This window comes from Lissotriton vulgaris, chromosome 8 (genome assembly GCF_964263255.1).
Source record: "Lissotriton vulgaris chromosome 8, aLisVul1.2, whole genome shotgun sequence".
NCBI classification, from domain to species: domain Eukaryota; kingdom Metazoa; phylum Chordata; class Amphibia; order Caudata; family Salamandridae; genus Lissotriton; species Lissotriton vulgaris.
This window is the reverse complement of record NC_141696.1, coordinates 81,520,615-81,537,042: the sequence shown is the minus strand read 5'-3', so window position 1 is coordinate 81,537,042 and position 16,428 is coordinate 81,520,615. Positions and strand designations below refer to the sequence as shown.

General features: G+C 43.5%; 1 protein-coding gene across 2 annotated transcripts in view; it reads left to right on the top strand.

The window, feature by feature from the left end:
* The window catches only part of LOC147693450 (uncharacterized), a 326,887-nt gene that overhangs the window by 236,733 nt on the left and 73,726 nt on the right, over positions 1 to 16,428 (top strand). For both annotated transcript variants that reach the window (XM_086933731.1, XM_086933730.1), the window contains exons 10-12: positions 2,209 to 2,323; positions 4,926 to 5,848; positions 8,469 to 8,592. In XM_086933731.1, coding sequence (XP_086789857.1) covers positions 2,209 to 2,323; positions 4,926 to 5,848; positions 8,469 to 8,592 — 1,162 coding nt within the window. The remainder of the gene's footprint in view (positions 1 to 2,208; positions 2,324 to 4,925; positions 5,849 to 8,468; positions 8,593 to 16,428) is intronic.

Sequence of the window (16,428 nt, the reverse complement as noted above, 5' to 3'; positions counted from 1 at the left end):
TGGACATACCCTGTTGTTCCTTATTTTGGAGTCGTTTACACTCCTCTCCAGGGGGCAGTAGGCTGGCTGGTGGCCAGTATCTGTGAATGGCCACCAGAAAACTGGTCTGCAGAATGGCAACTTTCTAAAAGTTACTTTTCCTTACAAGTGACATTAAATTCAGCATCAGGTTTAATGCCACAATTAATTTGATACCTTGAAGTACCCATTTTAGTAGTGCCATTCAAAAATTATCAAGGCTGAGATGTCACCCTACAACTCTCTGCTGACCAAAGAGGCTAGTAGCCTTTCTACATTAATAAGGACAGTTTGGGATTTTTACCATTAGGAAACAGTTAAGTTCATGCCCTACTTAGTAGTATCCAGGTCCCTGCCTTAGGGATCAATAGGCCTTCCTTAGGGGAGACTTACATATAGTATTAAGAAAGGTGTGCCTTTGCCATTGGTTTAAATAGCAAAGTAGATTTAGCAGTTTAAAACTGCTCTTTCAGGCTACAGTGGCAGGCTGGGAACCATGTTGCACGTTGTCACACTGCGTGTGGCACAATCAGTGCTGCAGCCCTGTGTGCACATTTGAACTTACAGGCCCTTGGTACCATAAACTTGGGACTTATAAGTAACTTAACTTAAGCAAATTGGAGGTAGGCAATGCAACATATACTTTGTAAATGTTTAAAACACTTCACTGAAGTTTGGTTAACAGGCTTCAGTGCACTTTCAGAGTCGGAAAACCAGCAGCATCAGTCCAAACTTTGAGGGTGATCATGCAAAAATAGGCTTTTTGTTACACTAAGTTAATTCAGTTGGAGTGCAGTGGTATTGTGCCTCTGGGATATCAGTGGTAAACTGTGTTACCCACTCATGAAAAGGCCCAGTAAATTCTGACTGACACAGGACCCCAAGTAAAGAGGCCTCACACTCTTGATCTCAGACGCACAGTAGGGAAGGTAGGGAATAACCTAGTAAAGTTACTATGGCCATATCTACAGGCACTTCTCACTTTTTTTAGATGAAGTGCGTAATTATCAGTTAAGCGAAGTCCCTCAATGATAGTAGGTTTAACCTTTTGTTCTATTCGATTGTAATTGCATTTGTATAGCGCTTACTATCCCTAATGAGGAGTTTAAGCACTTTCTGCTGGGTAGCACGCTATTTCAGAATCCAAGGCTAGTGGTTATTCTAGTTGCTGTTATTTGCCATTCATGGTTGGTTATTCGAATTCATTTTGTGCTCTTAGGAAACTGTTCCACACATTTCCTCCAGTTTGTGGTAGAATAAGTAGATAGGAGCTAGATGGAGCTCATTGTGTGATCTCATTGAGATGGAAGGAGGGGTGAGTGGATAAGATAGAGGAAGTACGGTGTTGTTAGATTGCATTGAATGGTTACACATAAGGAGAGCTTGTGGTTTGTGAGGAGGGGTATGGCCGGTGGGGAGTGATGCATGTAGGCATGCAACAGAGTAGGCTACTCTTAGAGACCATGAGGTCTGTAGAGGATGGAGGTTAAGGAGAGAATCATTTGATTGAAAGGAAGCAGGGCAAACAATCCGCTTTTTGAGATAGCATGCAGTCTGAGGATGCTGGTAGTGTAGGCAGAAGGATTGTTGGCAGGTGCTATATGTTGTATCACCTTTGGTTGTTCCGTTTGGCTGATGATGGTGTTGAACAGTTTCTTCTTAAATGGGTTACATTAATAGCGAAAATTATTTTGATTCTTTACGACTTTGTACTTGGCTATCTCTAGTGTGAGGTACTGTGTTATGTGGTATATTCGAATATCCGTTTTATTTGTTAGGAATGTCCGGTAAGATTTCTTTCTAGACCACTTAAGATCTGTGATGCTCTGTGCACCTAATGCACATCAATACCTCAGCTGTATTAAATAGATGCTGCAGATTGAGGCCTACTCCATCCCGTGTTTTTAGGTCGCTTGTAGAATGCCATTGCTGTCAACAACATCTGTCATCTTTGCTTCCCTCCGGGCTGCTTCCAGTCCAGAGCATGGGCAAACTTCCAGTAATAATGTTTGAGATATGGCGTGGTCAATTTAATCAGATCTTCTGAAGTAGAGGGGCTTCCTAATTAAGTTTTCAGGCTTTTGAATAGATAGTTTTAGGGTGGCCTGAGCGCAGCGGATCACATTCTCTGTGTATGGTACGTGTCTCCTAAATTTGCTTGGATTTCTGACTGATTCTGTTTGGCTTCAGATGCTGCTAAAATTGAATGAAGATTCCAGGATCTTCCCCTTGAAGATGGAGCGATGCCAAAGCGAGGCTTACCACAGTGAGATGGATGCCTGTTCAAAAAATACAAACTCAATGGGTAATTAAACACATACATCTAGGTTATTTACTGTGTACTATGGAAGGATGCTTAAAAATGCTTAGTGTTGATTAAGGTTCATTCTCTGAGGTTTGAGATTGAGAAGTTGGAGCATAGACAACTTGTGTCAACATTTAACCCTCTGAGTAACTCTTCTGCCTGATAAAATCATTCCTGCTCCTCAAGTCTCTTGGTCAGCTTTCTCCTCCTCCAGATTCTGCTGGACTGTTATTGTACAGACCAAGTGATTTTTTCAGATGTCCATAGCTGTAATCATATGTGCTCTCAATCTGCACAACAAGTAACCACCCACCAGAAGGTTGTCAGGTGGGTAGATCTGCACTGAACAAGCAATGTGAAGAACATAACACTAACACGCAAGACAGATCAACCCTGGTAAGTAATGTGTAGCCCAGGCTTTGTATTGTTTTTGAGTATCTTTTACAGTAGCAAAAACCCTCCTCTTGAGATGTAATGGCCTGAAAGAAGTGAGATAAATAGCATTTGTGACTTCATATATGAGTGTAAGTGCCCTCAGCTTCAAGAATAGGGAAGCCTGATAATGATAAGCCCCCTGAAATAGAGGAGTATTTGGGTTTGTGACAACAGACAGATTGGTAGGTGGACCACACTGGGAAAACAGAACATGACCTAGCCTTAGAAGGAATGACAACCAACCCTAGTTCTAGCAGCTAAATCTCAGCAAAATTTGCTGAAGGGTGCACGTGTAATAGAACTCTGGACTCTATTCAACCAATTAAAACATATTCATTAAACATCCTTTTACCTAAAGGAAAAAATAACAAGTACAACTGTAATAGGTATAAAATGTGCAGGCAACAACCACAGTGAGGCTTAGAACTCAGCAGGCCATACAATAAATCCAGCTTCTTGTTCACGGTCCATTGTTCGCGTCTGCCCTTAAGAAGCTGGAATGGCCTCAAATTAATCTACATTTGTGTATTAGAACCACAACATTATTCACAAAAGTGTGGCTCAATGGTTAGAGCGGCAGACCCTGATGCAGAGGTCTGGCCCGGGACAAGGGTTCAATTCCCGCCTCGGTGGCTCTTGGACTCAATGTCCCCGGACCTGATAATTCTCGCCTCGGTGCCTAGTCTAATCATGGGTCTCACTCTGTGACTCTGGGCAATAGCTTGCTTAATCTCCACAACGGCCCCAGCAGCGCTGTGGATGCCTGGCTTCACCTTGGGGGTGCCCAGGAGTGGACATTTCACAGGAAAGCCAGGATGGGTTCCACAGCGGTATGAATACAGCGCTACGAGGCCTCCGGGTAGAAGTGCGCTATATAAAATACACTACATTTACATTTACATTTACATTTACAAAAGGTTAGACCTATTCACATAAATAGAAAAGCATTTACTACTTATATTGCCTCCCTGTTAAGACTCTTCCTGTGTTTGTGCATTATTTCCACAGTCAGATATCCTACAAAAGTGATCCTGGTAGAGTAAGGTTCCGCTCTCATCTCGCGCATACGCAGTTGCAGAGTTACATCTTAGAATTCCCGCCAGCGATTGCAGAACTCTGTTTTGAGTTGTGTTGATTCAGAAGGTGTCGTACCACAAATATCAGTAACACCGGAAATGGCTGAGATGAGTCTGTATTTGTAAATTAGTAGTATAAATTAGGGTCTGAGGTGCCCCACAGATGTGTAGTAGAATCACAAAGGACCAGATCTATTCAATTGCACATGGCGGGAAAGATTCCCAGTATGTGTCTTCTAGTGAAAAATAATACTTAGCACATGTTGTTTTTCCCTGGAACATCATTTTAAAAAATAAAATGCAAATTCCAAATTCCAAACTCCTTGACTGAGGAAGAATGGGAACACCCATGTCAGGAAATGGATTTAGATTTAGAAAGAACGAGTAGTAGAATTCCTATCGGAAGACTAAGCTGCACATTGTCGGTTTCTGTAGGGCTGCTGTTTTAATGCTGCATCCTGGGCGGAAACCCAACTGTTGTACACAAGTGAGGATTCTTTGTGATCTGCTCAGTTGGGTTGATGCACATTTTTCTGTGACTTTTCAAATGAAAGGGATGTTTGTGAACGGACGCTACCTATTGTGGCTCTTCGAACGGAGAGAATTATTTTTGAAGGGATTATCGGCTCTTGAGAAAGATCCCAAGATGGAAAACACATTTTATTCAGAAAATCTTTAACATGGTTCTCTTGTGTAGAGTCAGGAGCCTTTTGTTCACATTCCCCTTCTTGGTATGTTGTGTCCAGTCGTTTTGTCCAGTTTCATTACTTAGGCCTGGATGGCTGCCAGCAGGGAGGATACTATGCATTTTTAATGCCACGAAGTCCAACTAAAATGTATTTTTTCCTAATGATGTAGGTCACTCACAGTGTTATTTAAGTTTCTGCAAGATAACCTATTTTCAGGGTAGAATATTGTAAGAAGCGTGTGTTTTACCCACTTACAGAGTAGAGAAATATGGTTACAGATCTTCTTTCAGTACTCGCAGTCTAGCCCCTTGTACATAGCATATAACGCCAGTTGAGTCTATAATAAAATCTGTGATAGGTAGATCAGCAGGATACATTTATCTGTTTTTGCTTCATCTCCAGCAGGTGAAGTGTTAATGGTTGGAGGTATACACAGCCAGAATCCAGAAGAATGCCCAGTTCAGTTACAGCCCCATGCTTTTTCTGGAAAATCTATGGATGGGGCACCAACTCATATTGTGAGCGGACAAAACCAAGAGAGTAGGCAAAATCCACAATGGACGCAGGAGCACAAAGCGTTGTTTGCAGGTGAATGTGAAAGAGGTCTCAGTCGCCAAGCAGCCTTCCCAATGCAGCACAAGTCAAGAGAGGGACCTCATGCAGCAGCTGAACATTGGGGAAACACTTACAATGAGATTCATTTCCCAGAGCAGCAAGAGAACCATGCAGGAGCTTCACCATTTGTCTGCCACTGGTGTGAAAAGAGCTTCTTTTGGAAGTCGCATTTGTTGATGCACGAAAGGATCCACATGAGCGAGATGCCGTTCCTCTGCGAGGAATGTGGGGAAAGATTCCAGTGGCGCTCAGAATGGACTGAACACCAGATGTGTCATACTGGAGAAAGGACACACAGATGTGCTGAGTGTGGCCAAGGCTTCCACCACAGCTATGGTCTTCTAGAACACCAGAGGTGTCATGTGCTGCAGACCACCTCTCTAAGTGTTGATGTGAACATGAGCCCCTCTGAGTCTCTGATTCTGACTGATCAGGACAATACTTCGGACAGTAAGAAGCTATTCCAGTGTGACGAGTGTGGGAAGAGCTTCAAACTCAACGAGTCCCTTGTCCTCCATCAGAAAAGAAGTCACACCGGAGAGAAGCCATATAACTGTCCAAAATGTGACATGAGTTTCATCCGAAGGCATCAGTTTAGGACACATTACCAACTGCATCGAGCTGAACGACCATACAGATGTGTCCCGTGTGGGAAGAGCTTCAAAGGGAGAATGTACTTTTTAAGGCATCAGAAGGTTCACGCGAGTGAGGTAATGTGCTTGTTGTGTGATACATACTGATATTACATGTTGGTGAAATGTCATGATATTGCAGTGAGCGATGCACTGTAAATGTTGGCTTAACATATTGTTCAGTATTCTCATTACCACCTCAATGCTCTTTCTCGTTATGCGATGTTTGATTCTGATCCATGTCTTGCGAGACCTCAAGATTCCTCAGTTTACCTTGTGAAGAGGTTGATTTTCTAGTGCTACATCTGAAACCTACTCCAGCATGCCTTTTAAGAACCCCTGGTATTTGGCCCACCCCTCTTTCTCTGTGTAAGCCTTAGGGCTTAACTCAATATTTGGAATGCAGAACCAGTGTTCCTCCTGGAATTATACAACAGCACAACACTGGTCCCTTCCCTTCTGAAGCTCCAGTGATGGAGTTCAGGTGCAAAAGCTGCTTACCCACCATGAGCATCTTTCTTCAAGGCATCCTTCTGTAGTCTGGGCTTACAGAAAGAAAGTGCAGAGATTGTTGTTGCTGTGTAGATGCAGCAGCCTCCACACTCAAGCAGGCTCTTGCATTTTGCCAGTGCCGCGACTGATTAGCTCCAGTCAAGGCGAAACGGGACCAAACCAGCGGCGGCTCCTCCTCTAAGGTGGAGGAGCATTGCCCCACTGCTCTGTGAGCAGTTCGAAAAGGAGAAATAAAATGCTAATAATGCAATTATCATTTTATTTTTCCATACTGGCTCAGTTCTAGGTGCAGGGCAGAGCTGTCAAGAGCAGGGGGCTCTCTCTTAATTGCACATGACAGTTTGGCCAGCTGTCTTGGGCCGGCCAAACAGTCATGCGCACTTAGCATGCTCTTGTATTGCACAGCCTGGGTGAAGAACACTTACAGGCTCTCTGTCCCTGTCTGAGCACTGAACCACAGCGCTCAGACCAATAACGACGCTGCTGTCACGCTGATGACAGCAGCGTCGTGATTGACTATGGGAGTCTGGGAGCCTGTGTGCTTCCTGTTTCTGCAGTAAGTCGAGCCCCGCCAACCCATGTTAAGTAGCAGCCGCCACTGGAAAAACTGGTCTTGGATTGCTTGCGTTCCAGGTCAGAAAATGTCTGGTTCGGCACTTCGGGTTACAGCTCCTGTTGAAGCAAGATCAAGGCTGATTTGCATATTGATGGGTCTAATCTGTGGTGGGATGATATGAAAAATAATGATGGACTGAGGTAGGGCCCGGCAATTACCAGTGGCTCAGATTAATTTAAACATTCCATTCATCGATGTGTAATTTCTTTTATCCTTCTGATGACGCAAACTCACATCCTGGCTGTTCAGCGGGGGAGATGAAGGAGAAAGGAAAGGATTTGTCGTTTGCATGCAAATTTATTTGAGCAGTCAGAGGAAGAGGTTTATACCAAACACCTATTAAGTAGTCAAAGTTAATATATGAAGTTAAGTCCATCCTTGGTAGGCAAACTTAACTGAAGCCATGCAAAACGTACTCATAGAGGTGTGCTTTGAGCCCACCGCCTCCTTGTCTTGGGTACCTACCGGGGATAGTTGCAGTTTCAGGGGCAATATCAGAAAGTGCCTTTTAAGGGGTGTTTCGTATTTATTTAACTGCAATGCAGTCCAAATTACTTGGTATCTATCTTTCTCGAGCAGCCCAACTGAGCTTAATGTCACTGACATAGGTTTCATGGGATTGATCAGTGTCCACGTCATTGGATTTGTGGGTGGCACTTACATCCTACTTGCCCTCCCTCACACACAGAGTATTGGTACAGAAAATGAAAAAAATATAACCCACTGAATATTCTGGTTGTTTGTAGCACTGCTTGCATTATCACTGATTTAGTGGCAAAATGTCCAGGGCGCACACATGACTCCTGTGTGTCTCGAGATTCATAATTTTTGCTAATTTTATGTGTGAGTGGGTGTAAAGCATGTGAGTATGATATATGTGCCTATACAGTTAGCTAGCTTAAAAACAACACACAGCATGTTATACAGGCCACTTACCTCCTGAACTAGGTGTTAATGCAGATGTGTCGAACCTGCAGACACCTGTTAAATCCTCTAGCTGGAGAGTCGACTTTAAGGGTCTGGATGGTGTCTTGATGCTCAGACCACATCCTGTACCTTCTCTTGAGAATTTGTTTTTGTTAGTAACACCAACAACATTTACACAATAAGTTAGGCCTTGCCAAATCATGTATCATTTTTGGCTACATACTTATCAGTTACAATTTCTCTGGTCACTAGATGTTCTTTGTGCCTCCTGCTGTCATCATCTTTGGTTCTCGCCTGCCCTGGTGCAGCATGGGGGTAGATGGCTGTTGAGTCTACTTGGAAATGTTCTCAGTTGTTCTCCCGTGTAGCCTTCTACACTCCTCCTAGTTCATTTCCTATTGCATGACATCATATATATGAGACAGAGACACATTTATACATTGCCAATAAGACTGATGTCCTAATTGTGAATCACTCTTCTTAAATAGCAAATCTTAGTGCATTGGTGTATTTGTTCATAGTATTTTTCCATTCTTTCATAGCGATAGTTATTTTTTTTGCTAATAAAAAAAGGCAAAATTTAGTTTTTTCACCTCAGGCCCTAGGTTACTAAAGTGAGTAACTTGAATCTCTCTATTTTAGATGATGCTTTCTGCCAAACAGGGATTATTTCCTCTCCGCGAAGGGGAGCCCAGAGGCGTTGCACAGCTGAAGATAGCGCCTCCTATACAAGAAGCCAACAGGTCCTCTCAGGCTGTGTCACAAGGTAAGGGTGTGCTCAGCATGGGAGCAGGCTTCATGTTCCATCATTCTTTTTCGAGAACCTGAACTGCTAACCTGGTAGAGAAGGGATCTCATCATACTTCAGCAACGTTTTGTGAACATGCTATTTATTTGTGTAAAGAAGAAGATTCTATCATATATTATTTTTATTTGTGTGAACATTAAATGTAATGAAATCCTTGAAAGCAATTACTTTGTCTACATTCAGGGATATTATATGATTCCTGACAGTTAACAAGCATGGGCAAAGACAATAGGTCTCACTTGTCATACCGGGACGCAGGCTCATTGGCTTTGACAGTGTTTTTTTTCCCTGAGATGTGTGCGGACGCATGAGCGGGCAACTTGGAATGGTTTTGTTAAAGCTTTAAAAAAATGCCTAGAAAAGATCTTGGAAAGATTTTCCTTAAAGCATCTCATGATGGCCGCTGTGTGTCACTGCTGATTATACTGAAATGGTTTGAAAGCAATTCAAAGATGGCTGCTCGCTGATACAGTGATGAGCGTCACACAGATAAAGAGGTTGGGTGTTACAAGCTGTAGAGTCTTAATGGCAGTAATAAGACTCAGACTCAAGTACTTTCTTGAGGTGCTTTATTCAGACGTCCGTTCCCTGTTTGTCCCTACTCTATTCTGCCCATTTCCTTTTTCCCGCTCCTCCCTTCCTGTCCCTCCCACATCTCCGCTCCCCCAACTACTAGAATGTTAACTTGCATCATAACATCTCCCCTCTTCTTAAACAATTGCAAAGTCAATCATGCTGATAACGGCTTGTTACCTCGATGACAGTGTGCACCTATTTACAGTTCTTCAATCAACCGTACAGGTTTTCGGATGGTTTGTCGCGGTCTCAGATAAGCTTCTGCATTCTCACTTTCAGACCCAACGAGAATCTCGGGCCTTGACAAAGCGACACTGGCTACTGCACTCTCACTAGCCAGGATTCTTGGCGAATCGGCAAGGATGTCTTTGACTGCAGAAGGGCACTTTTGAAAGTGTGACACATTTCTCGTGATCCTCTTGTTTTCAGACTCCGCGGTGATCATAGTTCCCTTTTGCTGGGTGACTATTAATGGCTCAGCTCGATAGCGGCAGTCTGTTTTCCTCTGTTGCTCTTGTTTGACTAACACCCTGTCTCCTTCATGAATGGACGGGGTTCTGGCTCTCCTTCGAGCATCCTCATATAATTTCATTTTCTCTTTGTTCTTTAGATCAATGGCAGCAATGTCGTCATGTTCAAGTTCATGCATGTCAGACTGTAAGGCCTCATCCAGAGTGGGTATTCTGGTCCTAATGGATCGTCCCAACATTAGGGTAGCAGGGCACTTGCCAGTGGTCTCATGTGGAGTTGTTCGGTAAGCTCGCAGGACTTCGTTTAAAGCAGCTTGGGGATCCTTCTTGTCGAGTGTTGCTTGTTGGAGTGTCTTTTTCAGAGTGGCCACTAGGAAATTTTAAAACAAAACACGTAAGTCGTTGATTGTGTAAAGGGGGAACATTCGACGTGGATTCCCCCTGCCTAAGGCCTGTCAGAGACACATGCATTACAAATGGTTCACATATATCAGGTCATTGAGAAGCCCAAGGCCTTGGATCATTTGTCATGGGTATAATGGTATTTTGACATTTGTAAACCGGCAAAATATCTGCATTCTCTAGAGATGCGAACGCCTTAATGCACAATCTCTAAGTACGCTAATAAAATATTTTTTTCAAACATTGCATGAGTGAAGAGAATTTGTAGACTTGTGAGGAAAATAAATGCAGCGTTTTTTTACCTTATCGTGTTATTGGTAGCGCCGCATATGTTGCAGGGGGGTGGACCCACTGCCCTCCGTAGAAAAAGAAATGAGAATGGGTATTTAGTTAAACCAACAAGAGAAAACAGTTGTGTGACCGCTTAAGACGGGGACATGTAGTGCAATGTAGCACCGCAGTGGACTGTGCAACTTACTCTTAGTGCGGACTCTCCGTACTAGTGCAGTCTCTCCCGTCCTGAATATTACCTGGCGAGATGGTGGGAGCTCTTTTTATAATCACGCGATAAAGAGGTGTACTGTTCTACAGGTGTGGGTCCATGCTCGGGTGTAAATAAATATCAAAAGGCACTGAAGACAGACTACAGAATTAACCGCTGTCGTTTTCCGACTGATTTTTATTAACGTTGCCTTATGGTTAAAAGTACTGGAACATCTTTTTTTTAGCTTAGGTTATTCTTATTCTAATTTGAGTTTAATGGGTTGCAAGAGATTTTATAGCAAGATGATCTTTACGAAGGGGTTAGGTAATGTAATTGCCAAATCTAAAACGGGCTTCCACTGCTTCCGGTGGCACTGCCGGAAGCTGCAGGTAGAACTCTAGCTTCTTTCACGCCTCCTCCTATTTAATCAGGAGAAAAGCACGGACGCGTGCAGCGGTGTGCTGAAGGCGTCCCAAAGGCAAGCCCGCCTGCGCCCGTCTGCGCCTGACCGCCGCCAGACGCCAGGACCTCTGCATTTTTCATTCCTCTTTTTTCTGTTCTCCAGTAAGTCAAGTCTTTTAGAATACTTACAATTTAAGGGCAATATGGTGCTTTATAAATATTCATGTAAAGAAATTAAAGATTTAAATGCACCCTGTATAGAATTTAGTGATGCACTTGCTTACGAAATACTTAACATCCCTGAACTTTCGTGCTTACTTAAACCCGTCAGTCCTGAGAAGGTTGTCATGTCCCAATGTTCAAATCAGCTCGGTGCTCCTAACCAGCTTATCGCAATCTACTTTAATGCCCGCTCCATCCCAAAACATTCAGTTGAGATATGAAGCCTTTTAGATCAAGTAGCCCCTGACATCTGTTTCGTGACGGAGACTTGGCTACATGAGTATGCTTCCCAGGATGTGTAAATTGCCATCCCTTCACATTACAAAGTAATTCGAACAGATAGGAAAGTGACTAGAGGGGGTGGCCAGCTAATTGCCTCTGTACCCAATCTAAACATTGCGGTTTTAGAGAGTCTCGCCCATAACCATGCAGAAATTAGCATTTTTAAGATTAATGGTTTGCCGAATGGTTCCTGGAGAGGTGTCCTCATTTATCGGCACCCTGAAGCAAAAGGTGATTTCACGGACAACTATTGGAGATCATTGCGTTGCATGTATTAGCCTCAGACAATTTTCTCCTAATTGTAGATTTTAACCATCATTCAGAAATGCTATTGAATACTGATACTGAGAAACTGATCTCCAATTTGAGTACTCTTGGCCTCGTTCAGTTGGTCGCGGGTCCCACACATAGTGCTGGTCATACCTTGGGCCTTCTTTTTACCAACTCCCCTTGAATAATGATGGAAACTCCGACTCCGCTTCCACGGACAGACCATTACTTACTAAAATTCATTATTCCCATAACTGCGGCTAAAATAGAGAGAGAAAATGAATTTATATGGCGCAGGCCGTGGCGCAATGTCACTTTGCCAATGTTTACAAAACATTTCTGGCCAGTTCAGATAGGCCTAGAAGCGAAAGTAAATCTAGCAGCACAAAGTTTTGACAAAGCAATTCTGACTGCACTAGTTAAAATTGCCCCTTGTAGCAACGTTAAGGTTAAGACTAGACCCTGCCCCCTGGTTTTTACTGACAAACTAAAAACAACAAAATGCCTGTTCAGCACTGCGGAGAGAAAGTGGCAGAAAAGTAAAGATACGGCCGACCGTGAAATATATAAAATGCTACATCATGGATACATGTCCGAAATAAAACAGGCAAAAAAACATTTCTAATAAACCTGATCAACAAGTCAGAAAACTCCTCCAAAGAACTCTACCAAGTCTCGAAGGAATTTACAACTTCTTGTAATCAGCCATCAATGCCTATATCCCAAGACTGGACTGACTCCTTATCCAAATTCTTTGTGAAACAATTACTGCTATTCATCTTTCTCTTATATCTCAACAGAGTAGCACATAACCTGAAGTTTTGCCCTGTCCAGTGCCCGATCCCCCTCATATTTTGAACAAATTTGAAAAATGTGACTATAAGGCAGACACCTCTGTTATGCAGAAGATAAAATCTGGTTCCCCCACTGACCCTGTTCCTCCCATGTTCTTTTCCATTATTGCTCCAGTACTATTGGAACGACTAATCGGCCTATTCAATAAGTCACTTTTGGAAGCGTACTTTCCCACAGTATGGAAAGCAGCCATAGTAAGACACATCCTAAAGAAACCGATGGCTAATCCAAAACTTCTCTCAACTTACCGTCATATCTCCCTACACCCTTATTTCGGGAAGATGCTGAAATCCCTTGTCAATCAAAAGCTTGTTGACCATCTTGAAAGCCATGGACTTTTAGATTCTTCAGTCAGGCTTTAGGGTGGCTCATAGTACGGAGACAGCATTGGTCGAAGTTACGAACAACATCCGACTGGCCTTAGACAAACACTAGTCAGTCATTCTCGTCCTGCTCGATCTGTCCGCCGCCTTTGACACCACCTCCCATAGCATTTTAGAACAGCGGCTCTGGGAGATTGGTGTCAGAGGAAAGGCCCTTAAATGGTTCAAAAGCTACCTATCTGACCGGGTCAGAACTGTCCAGATAGGAAACAGCATCTCATGTGAGATGGGAGTACCGCAAGACTCTATCTTGAGCCCTACGCTTTTCAATCTGTACATGACCCCTCTGGAGAAAGTGATCAGAGCCTATGGATTTGATGTCATGTCTTACGCAGATGACACGCAGATCCTGATCTCCTTAGGTCCTGACCCCACTGAAAACAAGCAGCGTTTTAAAAACTGTATACGTCATGTTGACAAGTGGATGAGGACAAACCATCTTCAACTGAACTGTAGCAAATCAGAGATTATGCTCTTTGGTAAGGCTGCGTAACATTGGTCACAGGACTGGTGGCCACTCAATCTAGGTCCTTGTCCAACTCCCAAGGAAACGGTCCGAAACCTTGGTTTTCACATGGACAACAAACTGTCCATAAAAAAACAAACAAACCATTTTATAGGCACCTGTTTTGGCGTAATGCGCAGTCTGAGGAAGGTTTTTAAATGGATTCCTATGGAGGCACTGAAACCATTAATACAGGGACTTATTATAAATAGAATGGACTACGGTAACGCACTATTGCTTTCAATAAATGAAAATCTATTAAGCAGGCTTCAGGTTCTGCAAAACACCGCAGCCAGATTAGTCCTTGACCTTCCACAAAGATCCTCTTCCGCTCCTTGCTTGAAAGCTCTCCACTGGCTTCCAGTGAAAAAACGAATCCTTTTTAACACCTTGGCTGCTAGGCGTTTTCCCCCCCAGTGCTGAAAGCTCCAGATTTTCATAGTTTCATGACGAGCTCAGCTCGTCATCAGCACAGCTCAACTGTGCATCATGACGAGCTCAGCTCGTCATCAGCATCGAAAGGGTTAAAACTCTGGGTTTAGCACACAAGCATATGTATGGGAATGGTCCAAAATATTGGTTGCATAAACTATGCGGGTATCAGCCACCCAGAACTCTTAGATCCAGGAACGATGCACTGCTTATTCCCCTGAGAGTGCGTACTGTTAGGAAAGGGGGGTCGATCTTTCTCCTTTCTCGCACCGGCATCCTGGAATAAAATGCCTATATACCTGCGTACCATCCCTAGTCGTAGCTGTTTCCGCAATAAGCTGAAGACATGGCTATTTGACAACTGAGCCCATCTCTATTTCAGAGCCGTCTGCAAGCGCCATGAGACTCTTGGTAGTGATATGTGCGCTATACAAATGTCCCCGACTTGACTTGACTAAAAGTGTGAATTAGTGGGATTTGAGCTGTGAGTCCGAATACTACAGTTGCCAGAATCGTAGCTTGTCTCCTATCGTGAAAAGAGGGGGCTTGTGTTCTTGTCCTTTGAAACTGATGTTTATACTGTTATTGTTATTGTTATTGTTGTTATTGTTAATGGGATTTTATAGCGCGCCTAATCACCTGCAGGCCTCTAAGCGCCAGGAAAGATGGTAGTAAACAATAACTTAGCAAGATGGAAGCTGGATTATACTGTGCTCATGCTTTTTCTGAACAGGAATGTTTTTAGGCTCTTCCTGAATCGTAGTAGGTTCCCTTCCCGACGCAGTGCCTCCGGCAGCCTGTTCCATAACTGAGGGACTAGCACTGAGAAGGCTCTCCCTCCCTTGGTCACTAGCCTGTAGCGGGGCCAGACCAGTAGTTGGGAGTCTGAGGATCGAAGTGTTCTCGTAGGGCAATAAAGTTGCAGACGATCTTTGATGTAAGTTGGGGCTTTTCCATAGATTGCCCTATGGGCCGTGCATAAGTTCTTAAATTCCACTCTTTCTTTAATGGGGAGCCAGTGCAAGCTTTGTAGTAGAGGAGTAGCTTTAGATCTCCTCGGTAATCTGAAAATCAACCGGGCAGCGTCATTCATTATGACCTGGAGTCTACTGGTCAGAGTTTTCGGTAAGCCAAGGTACAGGGCATTCCCGTAATCAATTCTGGAGATGATGGTGGCCGCTACTATTGATCGCATCATGGATTGTGAGAGGACAGGAGTTAACTTCCGCAGTTGCCTAATGATGTTCGTGCAACTTCCCACAACCACAGAGATCTGAGGGGCCATTGACAGATCATCATCCAGTTTGATCCCCAAGCTCTTTACAGATGAGCTTGGTTTTGGAGCCGGGCCCAGCTCTGTAGGCCAATAGAGATCACACCAAGGTAAGGCAGTAGATGGAATCACTAGTACCTCAGTCTTGTCGGGGTTGATTTTTAACAGATTATCTGTCATCCATTGCACTGTGAACCGCAAGATGTTCTGAGCTTGGAGTTGCGCGGCCGTGGTTTCATCGACACTTAGCAGCAGTTGCGTGTCGTCCGCGTAGTTATAGACTTTACAGCCCATAGTGGCCAGAGAAGCAATCAATGGTTGCAGGTAGAGGTTAAATAGAAGCGGGGACAGGGCGGACCCCTGTGGCACCCCGCACTCTAAATATACAGTGGTGTTGAGGGGCCACGAGTGCTGTCTCCTGGGAGTGAAGCTCGGGCTGATCTGTTTAAGTACAACAATGGCTTCTGTTTTGTAGCAAATGTGTCTAATAGGAACAGTTTGTGCTCATGAGTACGTTATTTTATAAAAACTGAACTCACAGCTACTTTCGATCAATTGCATACTATCCCCACTGATGTACTAGTAAGCGATAGCATCGTCATCAGGGCTACCATTCACCAGGAGGGGGTCTCTCAAGACAAAGAGACAGTGTGGGATCCGTAAAAACTAGGGGAATCCATGTTGGATGTTCTCTCTTAACACAACTAAAGACCTGAGGGTTTTGTTTTTATATTTCATAGCCTCAAAAGACACCTGGTCAGTGCTTTCTTATAGTTCATAAAGAAAAACCGCATGGGCTCATGTAGGCTGAAACAGGTTGACCTGATGACACCTTATATTTCCCTAGACACGTCTCTTCTCTTTTTTAACCTTAACCCAATCCATGTTTTAATAAATTCCTGTTGCCTTGGGACAGGAGAAAATTGTAGATCACTACCTAGTAATAACAGATCCCACACTGCGCAGTTTTAAACTGCCATTTCGACCTGGCAAAACAATTGGGCGGGTTGCATAATATTCCAAAGGTAAGGCATGTATATTTAGTGTTTTACATGTGCTGGTAGTGACAAAAAACTCTAAATTCGTTTTTCACTGTGGCATGGCCGGATCTCCCATAGGAAAAAACGGTATTGCACTATGACAACTTGTAGTGCCTAATTTCAATTTGGTAGAATCTATAAAAACATAATGGACTCATTTTAATATTAATTTAAAATCCAACTTAATAGTCATGTTAC